This window comes from Dendrobates tinctorius, unplaced genomic scaffold (assembly GCF_039654945.1).
Source record: "Dendrobates tinctorius isolate UK_male_01 unplaced genomic scaffold, ASM3965494v1 ptg000144l, whole genome shotgun sequence".
NCBI lineage: Eukaryota > Metazoa > Chordata > Amphibia > Anura > Dendrobatidae > Dendrobates > Dendrobates tinctorius.
This window is the reverse complement of record NW_027361811.1, coordinates 10236730-10264452: the sequence shown is the minus strand read 5'-3', so window position 1 is coordinate 10264452 and position 27723 is coordinate 10236730. Positions and strand designations below refer to the sequence as shown.

The 27723-nt window shown below is 43.8% G+C and overlaps 1 protein-coding gene across 5 annotated transcripts in view; it reads right to left on the bottom strand.

The window, feature by feature from the left end:
• The window catches only part of SLC28A3 (solute carrier family 28 member 3), a 189632-nt gene that overhangs the window by 23140 nt on the left and 138769 nt on the right, over window positions 1-27723 (bottom strand). For all 5 annotated transcript variants that reach the window (XR_012220370.1, XR_012220372.1, XR_012220371.1 and 2 more), the window contains exons 10-11: window positions 16625-16705; window positions 8928-9053 (exon numbers count right to left, since the gene is read on the bottom strand). Coding sequence is in view for 1 of the 5 variants with exons in the window: in XM_073546016.1 (XP_073402117.1) it covers window positions 8928-9053; window positions 16625-16705 (207 nt within the window). In the remaining 4 variants the exon portion in view is untranslated. The remainder of the gene's footprint in view (window positions 1-8927; window positions 9054-16624; window positions 16706-27723) is intronic.

Genomic DNA, 27723 nt, shown 5'->3' with positions numbered 1-27723 from the left:
TGACATGCTAGGCATGTCGAGATGAAGAGACTTAAACCTGCAATGCTCCTCTGGGAAATATGCTAATTATGCAAATTGTCTCTTCAGAGAGGAAGAGGACTAGAACTCTAGTGCCACCTATTGGAAGTAGCAATCCTAAAAGTCAGTGTTGACCCTTTAACGAGCCTTGTTACATGACTTAGGATAAAAGCCAAGCCAGAATCTCAATTTGCAGACACTGTGTTTCGGGGTACAGCCCCTCATCAGTGCAAAGTGTGAGATCTGGTTTGGCTGTGAGAGAGGCGTCTGACCGATTTTAGCTAAAATGTGTCAAAAAGTACATCAAAAGTTCCAGGTATACCGAAAATCATTCAAGAGACTGAGGTATGTTTGCGACATTTCAAAAATTCTCAAATGATGAATCAAGCAAAACATTTGAAAACTATAAACTCAGCCCAAAGTAGCGAACAGAAAAAAACACAGATGAACACATAAGTTAGGCTATGTTCACATGTCCAGTAATGATCAGAAAGAACAGACCCAGCAGCAATCCGTCAGCAAAAAAGTTATGCGAACACAACTTTTTTAGTTAGTTTTTAAATTATTGAGCTCTGCTGGATCCGTTATTTTTAACATTGAAGTCTATGGAAAACGGATCTGTTAATTAGCCATCCATTTTTCTTTAATTTGTAAAGGATCTAGTATGCAAAAACAGATACATTACTTGATCTAGTAAGCCAAAAATGAATCAGTTACAAATGAAAGAAAAATGGTGTCATGACTCTGTTGTCAGGTATCTTGGGACCAGGGGTTCCTTCCCTGTCCCTAATGCTAGGGGCGCCCTAGCTTGCCCTATTCCTCAGATTACTTCTGATGGTGAAGAAGCCAGGACCGTGTGCCTTGCCTTACCTTCTGAATCTGCCCTCAGCTTCCTCCACCCTGGGAAGAGGGGAGTAGTAGTGTACCGTAATACACCAACCAGACAGAAGATAATACAGACAGGCATAAAGGAAAATATCAGTCATACAAATATACTCACACAAACAACGGAGGTAAACACCAGGGAGTGGAGGATGGGGAAAACCAAAGTAGGAGAAGAGGATTAGTACACCTAAAACCTTGCAACAGTCTCAGATAAATCCACCAAATGCCTTCTCAAACAACTACAACAAACCACCATCTCCTAACAAAAGATGAGCGAACGTGTTTGGAAAACATTTGCCAATCTCAAATTCAGCACAAACATAGCACATTCGGATTTGTGTTCGCTTTCACAAGCGTTTTTACTCAAAGTCGGGAAAAGTCGAACACAGTTTGGTAAATCATCGCGTTTCCACTAATGCTTTTGTATTACTTTGGCTACGATAGTGCTGCTGTATGATGAGGGTGGTGGGATGGGAGGATGTGTTTGATAAGGGGGAGGGGAGCGGAGTGGTTAGGAGAGCGTCTGAAGAGATTACAGCAGCGGCGCGCACTTTTTTTCCCCCTTAACTTTATGTGTGTCGATTCCGGCAACCAATCAGGGTGCAGAAACCATCCACAACGTCATAACACAAGGTCTTCTGTGATTGGCTGCTGAAGTCACATGTCTCTAGCCATATAAAAAGTGGACATCTTGTTTTGCTAGCACCATTTACACAGTGTCACAGTGTAGAGAGTGTGCTCCTGCGCTAGTGCTGGTGCTGCTGAAAGTGAACTTGTCCTTTGTGATATTGTAGGGGAATGGACTGATATATGGACCTGTCTGATGGGAAAAGGCAAATGTAAAATGTGCAGTGTACAATGCTTGACTGTAACTTGTATATATGTGTGGGGAAAACAGCTAGAATTAGTTAGAGACAGTGATGTACCCAGTTTTGGACACTAGAGGGAGACAAAGGACAGTGAGAAAAGGACCTAGCAGCATCTGAAGCTAGGAAACGCAAAGTCAAGGTGGACTGTTACGGGGACTGAGAAGGGGAATTCCAAGGAAAGGGAATAAAAGGAGGGAGAGTCCCAGGGTTAGAGTCAGTCAGTCTGGGAGGTGGCCCTGACAGGACAGCTGTAGACAGAAGACACCTGGGGTACCGGACGGCTGGACACTGAAGAGGTAGTAGGCGTCGCAGCGGACAGAAGAGCTCGACCAGGGGAAGCGCTGTGGTTGGTGACTTAGACAGGCACCATCACATCAGGGTGAAGAAAGGAGGAGGTGACAGGTACCCAGGCCAGTGTGTAGGAGCTGTCGTATTGCTGTGGATGTCAGAGAAGACACCCAATAAAGAGGACCTGATTGAACTTCCATCTGCTTCTGACTCCAGTCTTTTTGCAACCGGAAGGGACCACCCCCCAAGTCAGCACATGATCCTACAATATTGACCTTCCAGCATCGAAGTAGTAGTGCAAAAACTGTGTGGCAGTCTCCGGAAGCCGCATTTGCTATTCCAAATTGTTTGTACTAAAACTGTGTTTCAGTGGCAAATCAGAAGGCCAGATTTCCACTTAAAAATTGTTAGGCATAATGGTGTTGTTCAGGCACACTATCTAAGAAGATAAATAGTGATTTCTCATATAGTGATAGGTGACTGGAAGCTGTGGGCCTAAGGTTGTGAAACAGCAGGGTACAAGAGGGAAAGTCTACTTATGTCATGAGTTGGAAAAAGCGAGGTCATGGTGGAAGGGGAAATAGGCTTGCTGTTCGATGTGTACGTGGGTTAGGTGTTAATGTGAATGAAAGCTCAACTGAACAAAACACTGTCTCGTCCTATCCAAAGACCACTGACAACATCTGTTACTGGACGGCTTACTCGACTCCGTTTTATTGGCAGCACACAGCGGTATGCCTTGTAAATGAGGCTCAGAAAGAGCATGTGATCCAGTGGATGGCAAGCCCTGCATTAAGTGGCATCGTCTCCTCTTCCTCCGCCTTAACATCACACACAGTACAATCCTCAGAGGTGACACCCCAATTACCCTTGCTTCCCCCACGTTCAAAATGTCCAAATGCACAACTGACTGTGGAGAACCTCAGATGACAAAGTAGGGTTTGAGCAGAATCCAGACCCTCGTTACAAGATGTTAACCACCAAGGGTGGAGGTGATCCTGATAAGACTCAGATACCAGAGGCACATAAGGACTGTACTGTGTTGTCAAGGCAGGAAGAGGAGGAGGATGACTCTCAGGGTAAGGAGTGTGAGAACAGAGAGGATGATGATGAAGTTGTAGATTCCACTTGTTGTGAACCCAGAGGTATGCAACTGGGTAGTTCAGCAGAGGAGGTGAAGGAGGAGGAAGATGAGGAGGTTGCGATGTGGCTTCCAACACAGACACAAAGTGATGCAACCACAACAAGCACTGCATCCTCAGCCCCAACTCTGCCTTTGGCAAGCACCGGTCATGAGTGTACAGTTCACAGGGGTGGCAAGGGTTGCCTAACCTGTGCCTTTTTTGAGACCACAAAGGATGACCCAACACACGTTATCTGGCAAATTTGCAAACAAAAAACTCAGTAGAGGCAAACATTGCAATAATTTGACAACTACATGCATGACCCAACAAATGGCGATCAACATGCCTCAGTGTGGGAATCTCACTGAGCTAAAATGAGGTCTAGCGGGCCTCGCCAACCACCGGCTGTCTCATCAACCCCATCTGCTGCTTCTTCCTTCTCTGACACCATTCCAAGTCTTCACACACAGGTCTCTGGCAGCAGAAACTGCAATTTTTTATTCACCACAGTCGGGGTGAGTGAGAGATGGTCAGCTGTTATGGAATTAGATTTGACTGCTGCTTTTGTGTCACCTAGCACAACACATTTTTCTCATCATAACATCTCCGCCTGCACCTCACTCACAGTCTAGCAGTTTGTCCTGTTCTCCGTACTCTGCCTTCTCTCAGCACAGCAGCCAGTCCTCGGTCCTGCAGTTGTGGTCAGTCACGCAAATGAATGTTTCCTCCAACACATGGCAAAGCTAAGAGCTTAAACGCCACCATGTCCAATCTGTTGGCCATGGAAATGCTACTTTTCCATCTAGTGGATACAGACGGATTTCGAAAGTTAATGGCCGTTGCAGTCCCTCAGTACCATTTGCCCAGTCACCACTACTTCTCTAAGAAAGCTGTGCCTGCACTACAACAGCATGTGCCAGCAACATCACCCGCTCCCTGAAAATATCTATGTCTGGCATGGTGCATTTCACCAATGACACCTGGACGAGCAAACATTGGAAGGGGCATTACATCTCGCTGACTGGGCGCTGGGTAACTGGTGGCTGTGGAGGCAGGCGGTCAAGGGGCTGCTCCACAAGTCTTTAAACCCCAAGGTTTGTGGGACAAACCTCTGTATATAACAGTTCTTCCACTGTTTCTGGCTCTTCCACCTCCGCTAGGGCCTCCACCTGTGCTCTCATCCTCTCCCTTAATCAGACACGCATTCCAACAGTGCAGATGTGATCTCCCCCACCTCTGTATTGTGCAGCCATGGCTCACTGCAATCAGGCAGTGTCTAAATTAATATGCCTTGGAGATCACAGTCACACAGCTCAAGAGTTGTGTACAGGTATCCAGGTCGAGTTAGAGCAATGACTGTCTCCACTAAAACCTGGAGCCAGGGAACGCCGTGTGCGATAATGGTGCAAACCTGGTGGTGGCCATACGCCATGGCAACCTCACACAAGTGCCTTGCATGGCTCACGTCCTTAACCTGGTGGTACAGCAATTTTTTCACCACTATCCCGGAACTGAATGTGCTGCTGCAGAAAGCACGGTCACTGTGTGCTCACTAGGGTGACCGGATCTCATATGGGGGGAAAAAAATGTTGGAATCTTGTCCGTCTGGACCCCACAAAATGATTCCCCTTTCCAGATATTGAGATTGCCAAAATTTGAGCTCGATCAAACGACGTTAACCCGTGCCGCTCGTTGCTCAAAGTTTGAAAAAATCCAAATTGAGGTTTTTTAAGATTTAGGTATTTTGCATAGTCTGTTAGACTATAAAGAATGTGACAACAACATTGCAGAAATAGCCCTGACCAAATTTTCAAACCATTTTTGGTATTTGAATGCAGAGTTGGTGGGATTATCGTTTTTTGATCCCACCATTACAGACAATGAAAAGTTGTTAATGGCTAATAAATTCCTCAGTAGCACAGATGAACCATCAGAGCACGCTAACCTACATGAGTTGATAATTTTACATAGTTATCTAATCTATTCTAGAGCTTTTGTTAAAGTAGTTTTTGAAACGTCAGAATATAATGCTCAGCATTTGCTTACAACTTGCAGGACATATTGCTTTTGTTGTTCATCTTTTGTTAGAAGGTCGTTAAAGTCGGTTACTTCCTACCTCTTTTAATTTTTCTTTCCTAACTTTTGGCTTTACAACCCTAGCATGCTCTGATGGTTCATCTGTGCTACTGAGCAATTTATTAGCCATTAACAACTTTTCATTGTCTGTAATGGTGGGATCAAAAAACGATAATCCCACCAACTCTGCATTCAAATACCAAAAATGGTTTGAAAATTTGGTCAGGGCTATTTCTGCAATGTTGTTGTCACATTCTTTATAGTCTAACAGACTATGCAAAATACCTAAATCTTAAAAAACCTCAATTTGGATTTTTTCAAACTTTGAGCGACGAGCGGCACGGGTTAACGTCGTTTGATCGAGCTCAAATTTTGGCTATCTCAATATCTGGAAAGGGGAATCGTTTTGTGGGGTCCAGACGGACAAAATTCCGACATCGATTTTTTGCGGTCACCCTAGTGCTCACTTCCGACGATCGCACCCCGCAGGTCATCGACTTGCATCGCTACACAGGTTTTTTGGCCTACCGGTTAATTGTTTGATTAACAATGTTCTGACACAGTGGAATTCCACTCTGTACATGTTGCAGTGGCTATGGCAGCAGCAACAAGCCCTGGTACAGTATGTCCTTTTGCATAGCCTGGGTCAATGTAGTCTGGACATGGTGTAAATCCTGCTTTTTGAGTGGGCACAGGTGAAGGACCTCTGCACCCTTCTGCACAGCTTTGAAATGGCTACCATGATGGTTAGCACTGATGATACTATCATCAGCATCATTATTCTGGTCATCTACATGATGGAGCACACTTTGAATAGTCTGCATGAGGAGGTGATGGTCCCAGAGGAAGAGTTGTAAGCAGAGGAGGATGTAGAAGGGATAGCAATATCTCAAATTTCCGGACTGTCGTTGCACAGATGGGTGCCATCTGAGGGTGGCTTACTGTAATCAAGGGGGAGCTCATAGTACCAGACAAACTGTTAGTGAAGATGCAGGAGCCGAGGAAAAAATTGAGGAGGATGAGGTGATGGACGCGCAACAGTCAGGAGATGAAGAGGATATGATCAGCTCTCTGTTGTCCATGGTTGGCAGGAGAAGACCGAGGAAGCAACCATGAGTGTTACCCTGCCACCAACACAGCATGGACTTGGACCTCATGGAAGTGCCCGACACATAAGACCTTCTTGCTGCACTATCTTCAACATGGTACAAGAGTAAATTTAGTCAAATGATTTCCCCCTGGAAAGGGATGGGTGCATGCTGGAGTATTGAAATACACTTGTAGACAAACTTAAGATTGGTTTTCCCCAAGAAAACAGTGAGGCACACTGTGCACATCCCAAATCTAGATGTCCAAACCCGTTAACGTCAAGGCGTCATCGCCAAAACATTACCTGAAGCAGCAGCAGTCTAAGTGGTATATGCAATTTCTGTGAGTCATTTAACACATTTTTTAGACTGTGCACCAGCAGAATAGAGTATAAGTCTGACACATTGTGAACAACAGGAGAGGATGGTGCAGGATTATCTGGAGCTCAATATCAATGCCATCAATGGGGGTTTGAACCCTTTTACATTTTGGTCTTCAAAAATGAAAGTTTGGCACTCAACTTCTAGAATATTTTTTGGATTTTTTAATGCAGCCAGAAAATAATAGACGTTTCGGTCTCACTGGCCTTCATCAGTAACAGACTGCAGTATAGTAGTTAATCGCATTCAGTGTGATAGAAGTGACTCCATAGTCACTTTACATGTGCCTGACCAACAGTGGATTCTGGATCGCTGATGTCTGCACGGCACCCCCACCCAGCCAGGTACTATTTGATTCAAGCTCCATGCCCAGCACCTAGTGCATGACCAGGCACATTTAAAGTGACTATGGTGTCACTTCTACTATCACACTGAATGCGATTAACTGCTATACTGCAGTCTGTAGCCGAAACGTCTATTATTTTCTGGCTGCATTAAAAAATCCAAAAAATATTCTAGAAGTTGAGTGCCAAGTTTTCTTTATTATTCATGTATGGTGTGGGACCCTCTTGAGCACCTTCTGAAGTTGTGCATACAATGTTTTTCCTTCAAAAATGAAAGTTTCCTGAGCTCGCTTGTCACGCCTTGGAGTTTTTCTCATGACCGGCAGCCAGCGTTCTTTCAGGATGCGTCTTCAGCGCTGCTGGTGGTGTTCTGACAGATAAGCACATCCGGCTGTCCCCTCAAAGTATAGACCACCTAACTTTCATCAAATTGAACAAGTCATGGATCTCCGATGACTTTTTCACTCTAGTCGCAGATAGAGCAGACTAGGTGATGGTGTCGTTTTTAGTGTCATGCATTGATCTTGCGTTATTGTAGTCTGTGCCATCTTTGTGGTGTCTTCGGTGCCTGCTAGTGCTACTGCTGCTGATGTTACAAAAAATGTTTTCAAATGTGGAGACTCCAAGTTGAGTCTCCATCTGGTGGGTTGCCTGTAGTTGAAGGTGTGTTAGAGCCTATTATAGTGTTTATACTGTGTGGAAATTGATGTCACTTTAATGGTGTGTGACAATTATATTTTGAAATGTGGAGACGCCAAGTTGGGTCTCCATCTGGTGGGTTGTCTGTGTAAGTAGGACTCCCAGACAGGCAGGCCTGCACTTACTTTAAGTCAATGACCTGTGTCACTTTCCTTACATTTTTCTACCAATAGTACCGTATGAAACTGCCTAAACCACCAGGTCCTCAATAAAACTTACATTTCAAGCTGAAAATGCTCAGCCAGACCCTGCTACCTCATGCGTGTGCCATGGCTGACTGCTGCTGTGCCATTTGCAAATTTCTACTGTGGGTCAATTGATGCCACTTTTCATGGTGTCTGACCCTAATTTTAGCTGTTTGAGAAGTTTTTATCACCCCTTAAGGTGTTGTTTATGTGTTTGGTTTTGCCTCCCATTGTATCTAATGGGGTTCAGATAAATTCGTTTAACCGTTTGGCGAACTGTTCAGCGAACGGCGGTCCATTTGGCGAATCCGAACCGAACCTCACTCATCTTTACTCCTAACCATGCAGCATAAGCTAGCTCTGGCAATGAATGCTTGCCAAGGCCCAGATTATATAGGAGACGGGAGTGGCTAACAGTGAACAGCTGAGAGCCTTAATGCAGGAAAACTTGAAAGCTTCCAAGAGCTCTCAACTGAGCAGATTAACCCTTGCACGCTAAAAGAAACCTGCACCATTTAATAAGAAGGTGAAGTCCTTCTAATCAGTGCAGGAGTAAGAGAAATCAGATGCTGAGGTATTCTTGCTCCTCTCAGTAAACTTTTTACAAATGGATGACTAATTAATGGATCCGTTTTCTATGGATTTCAGTGTTAAAAAATGGATGCACCAGAGATCAATATTTATAAAATTGAAGTAAAAGCTGAGTCTGCACAATTTTTTTGCCCATGGATTGCTGCTGGATCCGTTCTAACTGATCACTACTAGACATGTGAACATAGCCTTAGTGACTTTAAAACAAGATCCAAATAAAAAGACAGCACAAATTCAAGATTAAGAAGATAACATTGTTGTGTCTATTAGTAATAAGACTACTCTACTACTCATATATATAAGTGTCAAAAAAAAGTACTCTGCACTTTAGAAGATAAAGAAATTAATTGTGAATAAAATGGCAACCGCCTTTACTTACTCCAAACGAAATGTATGCTCCAAGGACACTTCCTGCAATGGTAGCGAAACCAGCGGTCATAACTGCATGTATCTCAGACTTTGTCAGGTGTTCTAGGTATGGCCGTATCAGAAGGGGAGACTCTGTCTTCAAATAAAACACAAACTATTAAGAGTGCTTTTAACATGTAGCTCAATTTATGTGTGTATGTTGGCAGCTATACTGTGCAGCCATTCAACAGTGAATATATGTTTTCTTAGGAACAAGGATAAAACCGCTTACAACTGGTATTTCCTTTAGCTTAGGATCTTAGCATCTTGTCTGTCAGCTTGCACAGTGAAAGTAAAATCTGCTCCAGCTACACACACAGTGAGCAGGAGCGTCCTGTTGTTTTTTTTTTTTTAAGTGATTTACTGCCAATATAACACTAATGCTGGTGACAGAAACTAATACACTATTAAACAGTAGTAAATATCAACTGGTTAGTCTTGTAATAAGTGAACTCAGTTATGTCATGTTTGATTAAATCACACAGGTGATGTTTAATGTCATGGTGTTTGGTTCTCACTTTTTTGTAAATCATGGTTGGTTGAGTTGCTGGCTTACAAAGATATCCTAACAATTGGTTTAACCAAATGATCTCTTGACTTGCGTGGGTTGCAGACACATACTCTGGTTCTGTAGATGACAAGGCTACAGACACCTGTTTTCTGCTTGACCAAGAAAGTGAACTTTCTCCAAGGTTGAACAAATATCCGCTTGTCGATTTACAATCACTTAAGTCACCAGCCCTGTCTGGATCTACATAGCTTGCGAGATTTAGATCTCTTGTTGCAGATATCCTTAAATGTATGTGTTGAGTCTTTTTCAAATATTGAAGAATTCTCTTAATGGCGTTTCAGTATTTTTGGTGCTTTTTTTCACATATCTTCAGATAATTCCAATCGTTGTTGTGGTATCTGGTAGAGTCATAGTTGCTATGTGTAAAAGTGCCCCCACTGTCTGTCTTTCTCATTGTTAGGTAACAGAACATCACCTTCCAACTTTTCATAGGACGGATCTATTGGGATTGACATACAGAGATCAGCAAACCCGAACTTAAAAGTTTGGGGTTTGTACCGGACAGTTAGAGTTAGTGTCCGGTGCTAAACGCCAAACACGGACTTCTCCCGGAAGTCGGTTGCAAGGTTTGGAGTTTCAGGGGAAGTCAATTGCAGAAGGAAAAAGAGAGAGATTTTTCAGATGTAAAGTTCAGGTTTCCATTGTTTTAAATGAGGTTCAGGTTCTGGTTCAAGTTCGGGTACAGTTCTCGTACCTGAACCGAACTTTGGACTAAATTTCGGATCGCGTACTAAAACCTGAAATTCCCTGGGTCCACTCATCCCTATTGATATACCTTTGGTTTCTGACATTCCAAATTGTTTCAAAATTGAGACAATTTTTGCACTTTGGTTTAGAAGAAAGCTTCCATCTTCTTCTCTTTGGAAGTGGATTCCTAGATAATATGTCACATTTCCAAGGTCTTTAGTATCAAAATGTTGATTCAGAATTTTAGTCATCATTGCAATTTCTGCTTCCTCTTGATGAACCATACTCGCATAGTTCACTTCTAAGAGAATATACATCTACTTTCTGTCTGTACATTTTGTGTCTAAACACGGATCTGCTTGACCTTTCAAATCCTTCCAATATGACTTTGTTCATTTTTGTGTTCCATGCTGTTGCCAATTGCTTAAGACCATAGAGAGATTTTTGTAGCATATTCTTAGGAAGTGATTTTCTGTCTGATTACACAGATCGACTGTAATACCATCAGCAAGTTGTTTTTGGGGTAACCTACTTGAATAACTCTTCCACATACAGCAACCATTTAATAACACTTTTTGAATACGAACACTGAGCCAGTAATGAATCCACCTAACCGTAGCCTTGTCAATCCCATATTTGATAATTTTTTCACTAAGAATAATATGAGATACTTTATTAAATGTGTTAGGGACGGCGGAACGCACTAAATATAAAATAATAGAAATAATAATAGAAAGTGTGTTCGCCGCCCGGTTCCACTGTGCAGTGGTGTTAAACTGCTTCTATATAATGGCAGATGCACAATATGGCTGTATATCGCACAGGGGTTGAACGTCACCCGGTGTGTACTGGGCGTACTCTGTTATATTCACAGTCGCCTTAAGGCATAAACATAAATGCCGAGCCTGTTGACCTCACAGGTCTCAGCGGTGGACGCCCACAAGTGCTGCTGACCGCAGCGCGGCAACTGACTCAGCCGCTATATGACAATGCCCAGGAGGGGCGCACTGTCGGACGCTAGCTCTGTGGAGATGAGCACTGTGGCTTGTAGCATGCCACTGACTGGCGCTGACTCTAAGGCTAAGTCCCTATCCACACCCGTAATATCAGATGGAGGGGATCTTAATGAGTCATTCGCAGGTTCATGCATCCATCATCATTCACACAGTAGCAATTAGAGACTACACTAGCGCATGGCCAAGCGAAAATGCAGACCTTTTATAGCCATGCGGGACCTTCCAGATCTCTGGGAAGGACCAATCAGATCAGGAGAAGGACATGAGCACGTGACTCCTGATCTCCAATGGGAGATCGTCTCATGAGCATGCCCAGTAGCGTGACGAGAGGACTTAGCCACTGGAGTGGTTTGCTGCAGGACAGCCTGCGCTGCTATTGCCGACACAGAGGTGGCAGCAACAACCAGTCCCACAGAGCTGGTCTGAGCAGAGCGCCTGTGACACCGAGATTGCTGTACAGGCTCCTGAGCGGTTGGAGAAGAATGGGAGACTGCAGGATGCAAGGCTCTGGATTCCTGCTGGGCAGCTACAGGAACCGACGCCTGCCAAAATGCTTTTCCTTGATCCTCCCAGTCAGTGATTTCATCATAGAAGAAAATTAGATTAGTCTGGCATGACTTGTTAGCTACAAATTCATGCTAGTTCTAGTTAATTAATGTATTCTTATTCAAGTAGTTACATAAATGCTGTTTAATGATTTGTTAAAACATCTTTCCTGGTACAGAAATAACGCTCACTGGCCGGTAATTTCCTGGCTCCATCTTAGATTCTTTTTTGAAGATAGGGACAGCATTTCCCCTATCTCCAATTTTCTGGGACTTCTCCTATTCTCCAGGAATTTTCAAAGATTCTGGCTAGTGGTTCTGTAATTTCCTCTCCTTACTCTTTCAGTAGCCTAGGATGTAATTCATGGACACCAGGAGATTTAATTTGATTAAAATATGCTAAGTGTTCCTTCACCATATCTCTGTTTATAGATAGTGTGGATTCTTCTATCCCTTCGATAGCACAGTGAAGATCAGATGATGTTACATTTGTTTTCTTAGATAACACAGTTGCAAAATAGGAATTTAAAAGCTCGGCATTCTCAACATCATTTTTGACCACATCACGCTTTTCATGCAGTAAAATATAGCAGCTTTGACTTTTCTTTTGCTTTTGACATACCTCTGAAATCCTTTTTCATTTCTTTTGGTCTCCCATGCAAGCCTCACTTCATTACTGGCTTTAAATATTCTAATGCTTGCCCTGCATTTCTTGCAGACAGCATTCTATTCTTCTTTAGATATGCCCCCTTCTTTCCATTTTATGTAAATTTCTTTCTTACTTTTAGCAAGTGTTTAAGTTCTGTGTTTTCATCCATTCTGGTCTCTTTAAATGCTTTCAATTCTTCCTTATTTTTGGGATTGTTAGTGATTGTGCAGTGAAAAATTCATTTAGCAAAATCTCCCATCCTTCTTTGACATTTCTGTACTATAGAACATTCAGCCAGAGTACCTTTCCTACCCTCTTTATGAGTCCATTACAATCTGCCTTTTTGAAGTCCAACCTTGAAATCTGAGTCCTCGCAGGTCTTCCTCCTCTTGTAAACCAAAATTTGCGGATAGCATGATCCCTGCCTCCTAAATTCCCAGTCACCTTTACTTCGTCAACCATTTCCACCCTATTGGTAAGAATTAGCTCCATGATGGCAGATCCTCTTATTCTTTCTTCTACCTTGTGAAAGATAAAGTTGCTAGCAAGAGAAGATAAGAATTTTCTGGACCCAAGGCCCCATCACACACAACGATCTCGCTGTGTGTGGCACGCATCAGCGACCGCCCCCCCGCAGGGTATCGCTGATCGTGCAGCAATGTTCTGGGTCATTTTTTGATCGTTGGTCTCCCGCTGGCCAGCACGCATCTCTGTGTGTGGCAGCAGGAGAGCAACGATCAGCGAGCTCAAAGCGCTATAAGCAGACACTAGGAGCTGGTATCTAAGGTAAATATCGGGTAACTCAGCGCGCGCCGTCACTTAGTTACCCGCTGTGTACCTTAGATACCTGCGTGCTCGCACAGTGAGCTGGTAATCAAGGTACACAGCGGGTAACTAAGTGACGTGCGTGCTTAGTCCCGCTGTGTACCTTAGATACCAGCTCGCTGCGCGAGCACGAAGGTATCTAAGGTACACAGCGGGTAACTAAGCGACACGCTCGCTTAGTTACCCGATATTTACCTTGGATATCAGCGTCCTCGCTGGTCCTGAACACTGGTGAGTCTGCCTGTTTGACAGGTCACCAGCGATCATGTAGCGAGGCACGAGCGATCCTGACAAGGTCGTATCATTGTCGGGATCGCTGGTGCATCGTTTAGTGTGACGGGCCTTTACTTTTGCTGGAGAGAGGTTCCCAAAAAATATCTGGATAGTTAAAATCTCCCATGATCACTATGTCATAGTTTTTTTTAGAACAAATTCATCTGATGTAAAAAGAGTTCATCTATATCTTCAGTCTGTCCAGGTGGCCTATAGTAAACACCTACAGTAGAGGTCTTTCTGATCTTCTCTCTTTGTATTCTTACCCAAACAATTTCTACAGAGCTACCATTCTCTGAAGCTTGAATCTCTGTGGAAATATATGTTTTCCTTACATACAATGCAACACTTCCTCCCCTCTTGTTAAGCCTGTTTCATATAAATAAGTTGCTTATGAATAGACTTCAAGATTTGTACTGCAATCATGTGTATCATCTCATTAAGTTTCAGTGATGCCTATGACATTTTTTTTCCTGTGCTAGCATCTCCAATTCTCCTTGTTTGTTTCCCATGCTCTTCTGAGGAGTGTTGCAAGGTGTCCACTAAATTTATGTTCTCCTCTTTTCATTAGATGCAATCCATCTTTAACAAAGAGTCCATCATACAAGAAATTCACTCCATGGTCAAGAAACCCAAAACGTTGCTGACGGCACAATAGATGTGGTCAGTTGTTCACCTGTAGAATCCTGTTCATTCTCCTTGTTCTATGTCCAACCACTGGGAGGATGGATGTGAAGATGACCTCCCAGTTCCTTCACTTTCCGGTCATCAAAGTCTCTGCATATAGTTTCCAGGTCCATTTTGCTGTGTCATTTGTTTCTACATGTATTGGTAGGCCTGGATAGTCATCTGTAGCACTGAAGAGTCTTGATACTTTAGCAGACATATCTTTGATTTGGTCACCTGGAAAACAGCACACTTCTCATGAGGGGATGTCCAATTGGCAGATAACAGATTTGTTTCAAGACTAGAGATATAGAGCATGTCCTTTACTCGAATCTTTCTGGAGACTTGACAATTAATGTAACCATCTCCTATTCCCTCTGAATTCATATACTGACCATTAGCTAAGATCACTTTATCTGACTTACTTTGGTCAAGGTTAGAGAAGAATCTTCTGTCATTAGTCATATGACTAGTTTCCCCAGAGTCTATACACCATGCATGCTTTGATGTACTTGCCTTAATAGTAAATGCAATTTCAGTTATTGATGTGTCATATTCTTCAGCAATGGCACTTAACCTTTGATGATTATTTTTCTTTTTAGCTGATTCATTCTAGCTTTCTAGACTTCCTCTTGACAAAGCGGCCTGGAGCGCCGCAAAATGCGCGTCGGAGGTGACGTTGCCGTGTTCTCCTCCTCTTCCCGTCCCTGGTAAGCACCTTTGGTGGCACTTTGGACCATGGTTGTTCATGTATTATGGATTTCCACTACAGGCTAAGCTGTTCATCTATACCGGTCCCTGACCCTAATACATGGCATGTGGGCATGACTATTGAGTATCTATATGGGTAATTGGGACGTGGCCACGCCAGACATGCATATCAGGATTATTTTCCATCTTGGTGGGAGGAGTTGGTGATATTTTGGGCAATAACATCTGCATTATTTCTACTGACATTCTGCTACTACTAAGATTTTTTATCTGATGTTACTTTTGCAGTTACACATTTGCATAAATGCACAACCTGATCAGCATCATCTATACTGAAGGAGAAAGTGCGTTTTGCTTTTTGATCCTTCTCTACCCAATCTTCTGTTATTGGGTCAAGTCGAGACTCATGGGTGAATGTCCACGTACCTTCTCTTATCAGCAACATCTTTACTTTAAATTTCCAGGATTGGTAGTTTTGGTTCATCAGATTTGGCACTGTGAACTACACAGAGTTGCTGCTGATGGCGATTTTCTTATTACACTGTTGTACTCTCTCCTGTGGGCTGTTCTCTGAGTCTCTAGGTCTCTGGGTCCAGTGCAGCAGAATAATCTCTGTACTATCCAGCCGTTCAACAGTGAATATATGTTTGCTCAGGAGCAAAGATAACATAGCTTAGAACTGGTATTTCTTATAGCTTAGGATCGTAGTATCTTGTTTGTCAGCTTGTAAAGTGAAAGTAAAGTAAAATGTGCTCCAGTTACACACATATAGTGAGCAGGAACATCCTGCTTTTTTAACGTGTGTCATTGGCAATAGAACACTATATATATAGAATGGTCTAAAATTACAGCAGAGCATTGTAAGAAACTCATTGATGGTTACCTGAAGCGGTTGGTCGCAGTTATTTTGGCTAAAGGATGTGCAACCAAGTATTAGGCTGAGGGTGCCAATACTTTTGTCTGACCCATTTTTGGAGTTTTGTGTGAAATAATCAATGTTTTGCTTTTTGCTTCATTCTCTTTTGTGTTTTTTTTCATTTAAGACAAATTAAATGAAGATAATAATACCAAAGAATTTGTGTTTGCAATCATTTTCAGGAAGAAACTAAGTATTATTTGACAGAATTGCAGGGGTGTCAATACTTTTGGCCACAACTGTATATATATATATATATATATATATATATATATATATATATATATATATATATATATAACAAAATAGCTTGGGCAGTTAAATGAAAAATTTATTGTCCAATTTAGACCAATGAGGCAAATACCACCACCATACAAAAAAGGAAAAATAGAGGATGACCCAGTTGAAAGACAGATTAACTTCCGCAACGTTTTGGCACAAACATGCCTATTTCAAGCTGAATCTGCTGTAGAAGGGGGTTACAGGTAATGGGACCTAGTCTGCATTCATGCCTGTATGGTGAGGGGGCGCCGACCACGTCTAAACTGGACAATAAAATTTTCATTTGAGTGCCCAAGCTTTTTTGTTATTGATTGCTACTTTATACCTTGGAGCACCACCTCATACGTACAGTGAGCACCCCCTATATAACATATATATATATGTATGTGTATATATATGTATATATATATATACATATATATATATATATATATATATATATATATACAGTATATATATATATATATATATATATATATACTGTGTATATTAATCAAACTATTGAAATATGAGAATGAGATCCATACCTGGCCCACAAAAATGTTCCCAGCAGCAACCAATGATTCAGTAGGAGTTGTTGCCATAGTAACTTGCATTATCCATCCAACCTTTTAAAAAAGAACATAGTAAATATTAGTTGCTTTTTTCCACAGTTTAAAGGGAACTTGTCATGTCAAAAAGCGCTATTAACCAGCATAAAGTATATAGGAATAATCAGGAGGTTAATAGTGTTTAACCCCTTTCTGTCATGTGATGTACTATCCCGTCCATGTGCCCTGGGACTTAACTCCTAGGGACGGGATAATACGTCACAGCGATCAGCGGCGCCCATGTGGTGAGCGCCGTTGATTGCGGCTGGGTGTCAGCTGATTATCACAGCTGACACCTGGCACAATGTGTCATGGACTGCCCCCGACACGTTAACCCCTTGCACACCGTGATCAAACACGATCGAGGTGTAACGGGGGTTAAAGGGAAGCATCGGCAGGGAGGGGGCTTCCTCCGTGCTTCCCTAAGCCCCCCACAGCAGCGCAATGTGCAGCGCTGCTACGGGGTGGCTCCATCCCTGCAGGTCCCCGAATCCAAGATGGCGACTGGGACCTTCGGGGGCCTGCAGGGAGCTGGCTTCATCAGTCAGTGACGGAATGTGGTTACAGCTGCCACTCACTATGTACAGAGAAGTGAATGAATCTGTGCCTATGACTGAAAGCAAAAGGCTGACAGGAAAAATAAGCTAATTTCCTCCCGGTAGCTGAGCTTGCACTGGTGCAGACACATGGCTTTTAACCCCTTAACCCCCAAGGGTGGTTTGCACGTTCATGACCAGGCCAATTTTTACAATTCTGACCACTGTCCCTTTGAGGTAATTGTACTTCATGTTAGTGGTAAAATTTCATTCAAATAACTTGCGTTTATTTGTGAAAAAAATGAAAATTTGGCGAAAATTTTGAAAATTTCGCAATTTTCCAACTTTGAATTTTTATGCCCTTAAATCACAGAGATACGGCACACAAAAAACTTGATAAGTAACATTTCCCACATGTTTACTATACATCAGCACAATTTTGGAACCAAAATTTTTTTTGTTAGGAAGTTATAAGGGTTAAAAATTGACCAGCGATTTCTCATTTTTGCAACACCATTTTATTTTTACGGACCACATCACATTTGAAGCCACTTTGAGGGGTCTATATGATAGAAAATACCCAAAAGTGACACCATTCTAAAAACTGCACCCCTTAAGGTGCTCAAAACCACATTCAAGAAGTTTATTAACACTTTAGGTGCGTCACAGGAATTTTTTGAATATTTAAAAAAAAAAATGAATATCTAACTTTTTTCACAAAAAAAATACTTCAGGTTCAATTTTTTTTATTTTACCAAGGGTAACAGGACAAATTGGACTGCAAAAGTTATTGTACAATTTGTCCTGAGTATGCTGATACCTGACATGTGGGGGGGAACAACTGTTTCGGCGCATGGCAGAGCTCAGAAGGGAAGGAGCGCCGTTTGACTTTTTCAATGCAAAATTGGCTGGAATTCTGATCGGACGCCATGTCACGTTTGGAGAGCCCCTGATGTACCTAAACAGTGGAAACCCCCCACAAGTGACCCCATTTTGGAAACTAGACCCCCAAGGAACTTATCTAGATATGTGGTGAGAACTTGGAACCCACAAGGGCTTCACAGAAATTTATAACGTACAGCGGTACAATTAAAAAATCATATTTTTTCCACAAAAATGATCTTTTCACCCCCAATTTTTATTTTCCCAAGGGTAACAGGACCCTAAAAGTTATTGTGCCATTTGTCCTGAGTACACTGATACCCCACATGTGGGGGTAAACCACTATTTGGGCGCATGGCAGAGCTCAGAAGGGAAGCAGCGCCATTTGACGTTTTTGGCTGGAATTCAGATCGGACACCATGTCGCGATTGGAAAACCCCTGATGTACCAAAACAGTGGAAACCCCCCACAAATGACACCATTTTGGAAACTAGACCCCCCAAGGAACTTATCTAGATGTGTGGTGAGAACTTTGAACCCCCAAGGGCTTCATAGAAGTTTATAACATACAGCGGTACAATTAAAAAATCATATTTTTTCCACAAAAATGATCTTTTCACCCTCAATTCTTATTTTTCCAAGGGTAACAGGACCCTAAAAGTTATTGTGCAATTTGTCCTGAGTACGCTGATACCCCACATGTGGGGGTAAACCACTATTTGGGTGCATGGCAGAGCTCGGAAGGGAAGCAGCACCATTTGACGTTTTTGGCTGGAATTGAGATCTGACACCATGTCGCGTTTGGAAAGCCCCTGATGTACCAAAACAGTGGAAACCTCCCACAAATGACACCATTTTGGAAACTAGACCCCCCAAGGAACTTATCTAGATGTGTGGTGAGAATTTTGAACCCCCAAGGGCTTCATAGAGGTTTATAACGCCCGGGCGTGAAAATAAAAAATTCGTATTTTTTCCACAAACATGATCTTTTAGTCACCAATTTTTTTATTTTCCCAAGGGTACCAGGAGAAATTGGACCCCAAAAGTTGTTGTCCAATTTGTTCTGAGTATGCTGATACCCCATATGTGGGAGAAAACTACTGTATGGGCACATGTCGGGGCTCTGAAGGGAAGTAGTGACGTTTTGGAATGCAGACTTTGATGGAATGGTCTGCGGGTGTCATGTTGTCTTTGGAGAGCCCCTAATGTACCTAAACAGTGGAAACCCCCCACAAATGACCCCATTTTGGAAACTAGACCCCCTAAGGAACTTATTTAGATGTGTGGTTAGCACTTTGAACCCCCAAGAGCTTCACAGAAGTTTATAGTGCCCGGGAATGAAAATAAAAAAATCGTATTTTTTCCACAAACATGATCAATTAGTCCCCAATTTTTTTATTTTCCCAAGGGTAACAGGAGAAATTGGACCCCAAAAGATGTTGTCCAATTTGTCCTGAGTACGCTGACACCCCATTTGTGGGAGAAAACTACTGTATGGGCACACGTCGGGGCTTGGAATGGAAGTAGTGACGTTTTGGAATGCAGACTTTGATGGAATGGTCTGCGGGTGTCATGTGCGTTTTGAGAGCCCCTGATCTACCTAAACTATTGAAATACCCCACAAGTGACCCCATTTTGGACACTAGACCCCCCACGGAACTTATCTAGATGTGTGGTGAGCACTTTGAACCCCCAAGTGCTTCACAGAAGTTTATAATGCCCGGGCATGAAAATAAAAATATCATATTTTTTCCACAAACATGATCAATTAGTCCCCAATTTTTTTATTTATCCAAGGGTAACAGGAGAAATTGAACACCAAAAGTTGTTGTCCAATTTGTCCTGAGTACGCTGACACCCCATTTGTGGGAGAAACCTACTGTATGGGCACATGTCGGGGCTCGGAATGAAAGTAGTGACATTTTGGAATGCAGACTTTGATGGAATGGTCTGAGGGTGTCATGTGCATTTGGAGAGCCCCTAATCTACCTAAACTATTGAAACTCCCCACAAGTGACCCCATTTTGGACACTAGACCCCCCACGAAACTTATCTAGATGTGTGGTGAGCACTTTGAACCCCCAAGTGGTTCACAGAAGTTTATAACGCCCGGGCGTGAAATTAAAAAAAATCATTTTTTTCCACAAAAATGATATTTTTGCCCTCAATTTTTTATTTTCCTAACGGTAACAGGAGAAATTGGACCCCAAAAGTTGTTTTGCAATTTGTCCTGAGTAGGTTGATACCCTACATGTGGGGGTAAAACACTGTTTGGGCGCATGGCAGAGCTTGGAAGGGAAGGAGCACCATTTGACTTTTTCAACTCAGAATTGGCTGTAATTGAGATCAGACGCCATGTTGCATTTGGAGAGCACCTGATGTACCCAAACAGTGGAAACCCCCAATTCTAACTCCAACCCTAATGCCAACAAACCCCTAACCCTAACCCTAGCCCTAACCCTAACCCTGGCCCTAACCCTAGCCCTAGCCCTAACCCTAATGGGAAAATGGCAATAAATACATTTTCTTTTAATTTTATTATTTTTCCCTTACTAAGGGGGTGATAACGGGGGGGTTATGGCGGTATTTACTTTTGGCAGCTGTCGCATGCTAAAAGACGCTTTTTATTGTAAAAATAGTTTTTGCATCACCACATATTGAGAGCTATAATTTTTCCGTATTTTGACTCACTGAGTCATGTGAGGTCTTATTTTTTGCGGGACGAGTTGACGTTTTTATTGTTACCATTTTCGGGCACGTGACATTTTTTGATCGCTTTTTATTTCGATTTTTGGGAGGCAGAATGAACAAAAACCAGCGTTTCATGAATATCTTTTGGGGGGTGCATTTACACCATTCCACGTGTGGTAAAATTGATAAAGCGGTTTTATTCTTCGGGTCAGTGCGGTTACAGCGATACCTCATTTAGGTCGGTTTTTTATGTTTTGTCGGTTTTATGCAATGAAAACTATATTATATAAAAAATAATTATTTTTGTATCGCTTTATTCTGCAAGCTATAACTTTTTTATTTTTTTGCTGACGATGCTGTGTGGCGGCTCGTTTTTTGCGGGACAAGATGACGTTTTCAGCGGTACCATGGCTATTTATATGCGTCTTTTTGATCGTGCGTTATTGCACTTTTTGTTTGGTGGTATGATAATAAATCATTATTTTTTGCTTTGTTTTTTATTTTTATTTTTTAAGGGGTTCACTAAAGGGGTTAACTAATGGGATAGTTTTATAGGGCAGGTAGTAACGGACGCGGCAATACCTAATATGTGTACTTTTATTGTTTTTTTTTTATTTAAAAAAAATGGATTTATTGGGGGAATATTTTTTTTTTTTTCTAATTTATTTGGCGATTTTTTTAAATTATTTTAACACTTTTTTTTTATTTTAACTTTATTACATAGTCTCAGGTGGGACATCACTGTCCTGTGACTGATCGCTGATCTGTCACATCACAGATCACTGTGACAGATCAGCAATCTGTCACAGGCAGTTCTGCAGACTTCCTCATGCCTGCGCTTTGCAGGCACTGAGGAAGTCAGCTCCCTACAGGCCCCCGTCGCCATCTTGGATTCGGGGGCCTTTAGGGAAAGAGACCCCCGCAGCAGCGCTGCACATTGCGCTGCCGTGGGGGGCTCAGGGAAGCACGGAGGGAGCCCCCTCCCTGCCGATGCTTCCCTTTAACCCCCGGTACACCGCGATCATGTTTGATCGCGGTGTGCAAGGGGTTAACGTGTCGGGGGCGGTCCGTGACCGCCCCTGACACATAGTGCCGGGTGTCAGCTGTGATAATCAGCTGACACCCGGCCGCGATCAGCGGTGCTCACCACGTGGGCGCCGCTGATCGCGGTAGACGTACTATCCCGTCCATGGGCATAGGGGCCCGGGTCCCATGGACGGGATAGTACATCTGATGTCAGGAAGGGGTTAAATGGAATTTGTCAGTTGGATCATCACTCCTAAGCCATCTACATTATATGGGCATGTAGGTTATAGGAAACTGAAGAAAATGATACTTTGATATCTGCATTCTGATGTCTTATTAAATAGAAATCCACAGTTTCATTATATGTAAATGAGCTATTAAGATCTCTGTGCCGGACTCTGATCTGCATGAGAATCTGCCTCCTGAGCTTATTTTAAATGAAAGGTGAAGTTACCAGTGTAAGACATGTAATGACTGACACTGGACTCTTATAATTATTTACAACTATATGGTAAGATCAGAGCTAACACAATATTGCAGAGCTTACACAAAACAACAGAAGTTAACTTTGTCTCATTAGAAACATACGCAGCAGCAGTTGCCCTCTCAGGGTATGTGCACACGTTGCGGATTTGCTGCGGAACTGCAGCAGATTTGCTGCTGTGGATCCACTGCAGATCCACAAGAGATTTACAGTACGATGATAACCTATGGGAAAAAAATTTGGCTGTGCACACGCTGCGGAAAATTCCGCACGGAATCTGCAGCGGTTCACTTTCTGCAGCATATCAATTCTTTCTGCGGATTCTGCAGCGTCTTTACACCCATTCCATTGTAGAAATCCGCAGGTGTAAAAATGCATGCCAAATCCGCACAAAATCCGCAATAAATCCGCAGGAAATCCGCATAAAAAAAGGGTGGATTTTGACCTGCAGATTCAGCCAAGAGATGCAGATTCTGCGCGGAAAAATCTGCACAGCAATCCGCAACTTGTGCACATACCCTCATAGTGCTGGCAGCTCTGCTGCAGACCTGTGTGTGATTATAAAAAACACAGCTGAGTTGAACCTTGTCCCATCACAAACACAGCAAGCACATTTGCAGTTGTTTTCTCACAGTGCTGTTTGCTCTGTTGTACTGCACTTCCCCAACACTGATCTTAGAAAATGGTGAAATAAAGTTTACTTTTCTTACAAATGTCAGAATTTTTTTCACTACTAAAATAACAAAAATTGTGGGAAAGTTTATAATCGCTGTAATCATACTAACTCTGTGCTTCATTGGGAACACTAATCTCTGGATGTCACAGCTGCAGGGCATTATGTGGAAGCTCGACCGGCAATGCAAAACAACATTAGCCTGCTTAACAAAGCTTCGGCAGCTTGGAAGTAGAGCCAGGCAAGTTGTTTTTTAATTTTTTTGGGGAGAATCGTTATTTAAAGGCCCTTTTACATTTAGCGATGCACCAGCGATCCAACCAGCGATCCGACCCGGTCAGGATCGCTGGTGCATCGCTAAATGATCGCTAGTGAGCTTTCATACAGAAAGATCTCACAGCGATGCAGCAGCGACGCAGCGCACGATACTTACCATTCACACACAGCGATCCTGCGTCCTCCCGCCCGCCTCCACGCGTCGCTGGACGTCACAGCAGGAAGTCTCAGCAGGAAGCGCCCGACGAGAAATGGAGCCGGACATTCTCGCGCGATCAGCGATGGACAGCGGGGGAGCCGGTCGCTGGTAAGTATCACACATAGCGATATCACTAGCAATATCGCTATAACGTCACAAAACCAGTGACGTTTTAGCGATATTGCTAGCGATATTGCTTAGTGTAAAACCCCCTTGACTCTTAAACAGTATTGAGCGATACCACCCGATATTGAAAAATATCGGATCGGATTGGATCGGCCGATATGAAAAAAGTATCGGTATCGCCGATTCCAATCCCGGAAGTCCCATTCAAGTCAATGGAACAGAAATATCCGAATTAAAAAAAAACCTTTCTTTCCTTGTAGTTTAATTCTACATGAAGAAAAACAACTAAGAATAATGTAGAATGTATTGGGGGAGGTGGAGGAGACATTAAAGGCATAGAGGTTGAGCCCAATCAAATGGAATAGCAGGAATAAAATATTTTTTTAAAGATGTTCGGATTTACAAAGATATTGACTATGTTAACCTTTTGTATATTTTGTTAGATATGTATGTTTCACTACTTCCATGCTCTTCACCTTCTTTTTTACTTCTCCAACACTTTCTCCTTCATCATCATCATCAGCAGCATCTTTTTCATCAACTTCTTCTTCCCCTTATTCATCTTCTTCTTCTTCTTCACCGTCTTCCTAGAATTCTTTTCTTTTACATTCTTCATATTCTTCTTATTCAACTATTATTCTTCTTCATATTCTACTTCTTCATCTTCTTCCTATTCTTCTTCATCATCATATTCTTATTTGTGACAGGCATACCTGTAGTTGTTATCTATAAAAGTTTGAAAATTACACCTTCCGTTCTGCCTGTCACAAAAGATTTACAACAGGATTTGTCCGCGTTCAGTTTGGCCTGCAGCAGCGGGCATTTTCCAGGGGCACCACGAGGAGGAACGGACTCACCTCCATACACTGCTTAGTCTTCTTCTGCTTAGAATTTAGATATCTTTTGCTCTGATTTTTAGTCTTATGCTTAATGTTCTTCTGCTTTTGGTCCTTCTGCTTTTTGTTCTTCTGCTTCTTGGTCTTCTGTCTCTTGTTGTTCTGCATCTTGGTGGTTGTCTTCATGTTCTTTGTCATCTTGGTCATCTTCTTCAGGGTCATCTTTTTGGTCTTCTTCGGTGTGGTCTTCAGGGTCGTCGTCTTCAGGGTCGTCGTCAGGGAGATACAGAGTGAGAACCAAAAACCATTTCCACAAGCGTGAACTTTGAAAAGTAGCAGAAGGTACAAGAAGGCTGAGGAACTGCCGAGAACCAGCTGATGGTACTGGAACCCGGAAGGGCAACAGAAGGAACAAGAGCCAATGGCACAACCGTGGACCAGCTGACGGTGCTGAAACACGGTTACTAAGCAGGAGGTACCTGTGCTACAAAGCACTACCATGGACCAGCAGACGTTGCTGGAACTCGGATACCGAGAAGGAGGCACCTAGGCCAAAGGCACTGCCAAGAACCAGCTGACAGTGCTGGAACCCGGATAGGTGGCAGAAGCTACAAGAGTCAATGGAACTACCGAGAACCAGCTGACGGTGCTGGTACCCAGAGTGGCAGCAGAAGGAACAAGAGCCAATGGCACAACCGTGGACCAGCTGACGGTGCTGGAACATGGTTACTAAGCAGGAGGTATCTGTGCTACAAAGCACTACCAAGGACCAGCAGACGTTGATGGAACTCGGATACCGAGAAGGAGGCACCTAGGCCAAAGGCACTGCCAAGAACCAGCTGACGGTGCTGGAACCCGAATGGGTAGCAGAAGCTACAAGAGTCAATGGAACTACCGAGAACCAGCTGACGATGCTGGTACCCAGAGTGGCAGCAGAAGGAACAAGAGCCAATGGCACAACCGTGGACCAGCTGACGGTGCTGGAACATGGTTACTAAGCAGGAGGTACCTGTGCTACAAAGCACTACGAAGGACCAGCAGACGTTGATGGAACTCGGATACCGAGAAGGAGGCACCTAGGCCAAAGGCACTGCCAAGAACCAGCTGAAGGTGCTGGAACCCAAATGGGTAGCAGAAGCTACAAGAGTCAATGGAACTACCGAGAACCAGCTGACGATGCTGGTACCCTGAGTGGCAGCAGAAGGAACAAGAGCCAATGGCACAACCGTGGACCAGCTGACAGTGCTGGAACACGGTTACTAAGGCCTCTTTCACACTTCAGTTTTTTACAATCAGTCACAATCCGCCAGGTTTTGAAAAAAACGGATCCACAATTTTCTTTTGAGGATCCGTTTTTTTCCCCATTGACTTCCATTATTGGCGGATTGTGACAAAGCACTACGAAGGACCAGCAGACATTGATAGAACTCGGATACCGAGAAGGAGGCACCTAGGCCAAAGGCACTGCCGAGGACCAGCTGACGGTGCTTGAACACGGATGGGTAGCAGAAGCTACCCCTGAAAAACAACGTTGCAAGGCCGCGAGGTGGCAAAGTGACGTTTACACTACCCGGAAACAGCAGGCGTGCTGGAACCAGGTTGGGCAGGAGGGAGTACCCGTGCCAAAGACACTGCCGAGGACCAGCTGACGGTGCTGGAACCCGGATGGGTAGCAGAAGCTACAAGAGTCAATGGAACTACCGAGAACCAGCTGACGGTGCTGGTACCCAGAGTGGCAGCAGAAGGAACAAGAGCCAATGGCACAACCGTGGACCAGCTGACAGTGCTGGAACACGGTTACTAAGCAGGAGGTACCTGTGCTACAAAGCACTACCAAGGACCAGCAGACATTGATAGAACTCGGATACCGAGAAGGAGGCACCTAGGCCAAAGGCACTGCCGAGAACCAGCTGACGGTGCTGGAACACGGATGGGTAGCAGAAGCTACCCCTGAAAAACAACGTTGCAAGGCCGCGAGCCGGCCGCAGTTACCGAAACCCACAGTCCTACAGGGGGTGCTTGTCCTATTGGCACTATGGAACCAGCCTTTATTACCAGAACCTGCAGCCCACATAGGAAGCACCTAAACTGCAGGCACCATAGACTCGGCTAACCCGACCGCAACACAACAGGACTATGTATTGGTGGCAAAGTGACGTTTACACTACCCGGAAACAGCAGGCATGCTGGAACCAGGTTGGGCAGGAGGGAGTACCCGTGCCAAAGACACTGCCGAGGACCAGCTGACGGTGCTGGAACCCGGATGGGTAGCAGAAGCTACAAGAGTCAGTGGAACTACCGAGAACCAGCTGACAGTGCTGGTACCCAGAGTGGCAGCAGAAGGAAAAAGAGCCAATGGCACAACCGTGGACCAGCTGACAGTGCTGGAACACGATTACTAAGCAGGAGGTACCTGTGCTACAAAGCACTACCAAGGACCAGCAGACATTGATAGAACTCGGATACCGAGAAGGAGGCACCTAGGCCAAAGGCACTGCCGAGGACCAGCTGACGGTGCTGGAACACGGATGGGTAGCAGAAGCTACCCCTGAAAAACAACGTTGCAAGGCCGCGAGCCGGCCGCAGTTACCGAAACCCACAGTCCTACAGGGGGTGCTTGTCCTATTGGCACTATGGAACCAGCCTTTATCACCAGAACCCACAGCCCACATAGGAAGCACCTAAACTGCAGGCACCATAGACTCGGCTAACCCGACCGCAACACGACAGGACTATGTATTGGTGGCAGAGTGACGTTGGCACTACCCGGAAACAGCAGGCGTGCTGGAACCAGGCTGGGCAGGAGGGAGTACCCGTGCCAAAGACACTTCTGAGCAGCAACTGGCGATGTTGGAGCCCAGGGTCAATCATGCAGCAGGCTGAGGCCTACTTGGAGCAAGTAGAAAGTAAGATGCAGTGTGATTTCGGAGGCAGCAGGAGACTTTGTCGTCCACACAGCAGGGGAGCAGCTGGCGTTACTGAACCTACTAACACTGGAGCATGTGTTTTTCTCTGTGCAGATGGCACTTCCGAGCAACAACTGGCTGTGTTGAAGCCCAGGATCAATCATGAAGCAGGCTGAGGCCTACTTGAAGCAAGTTTTATATCGGTTGTACACTACTACTGATTGTAACCATGCTCCACTTAGGCCTCTGGCTCCACTGTCTCAAGTATTTCCCCCGGCCTCCAACCCCACCCGTTGCTGCTCAGAAGTGGCGTCTGCACAATCCACACTTGTTCCTGGGTTATAGGGGCTCAGTCACGTCAGTTGATCCCCTGATGTGTGTCCGGCAAGGTCTCCTGCTCT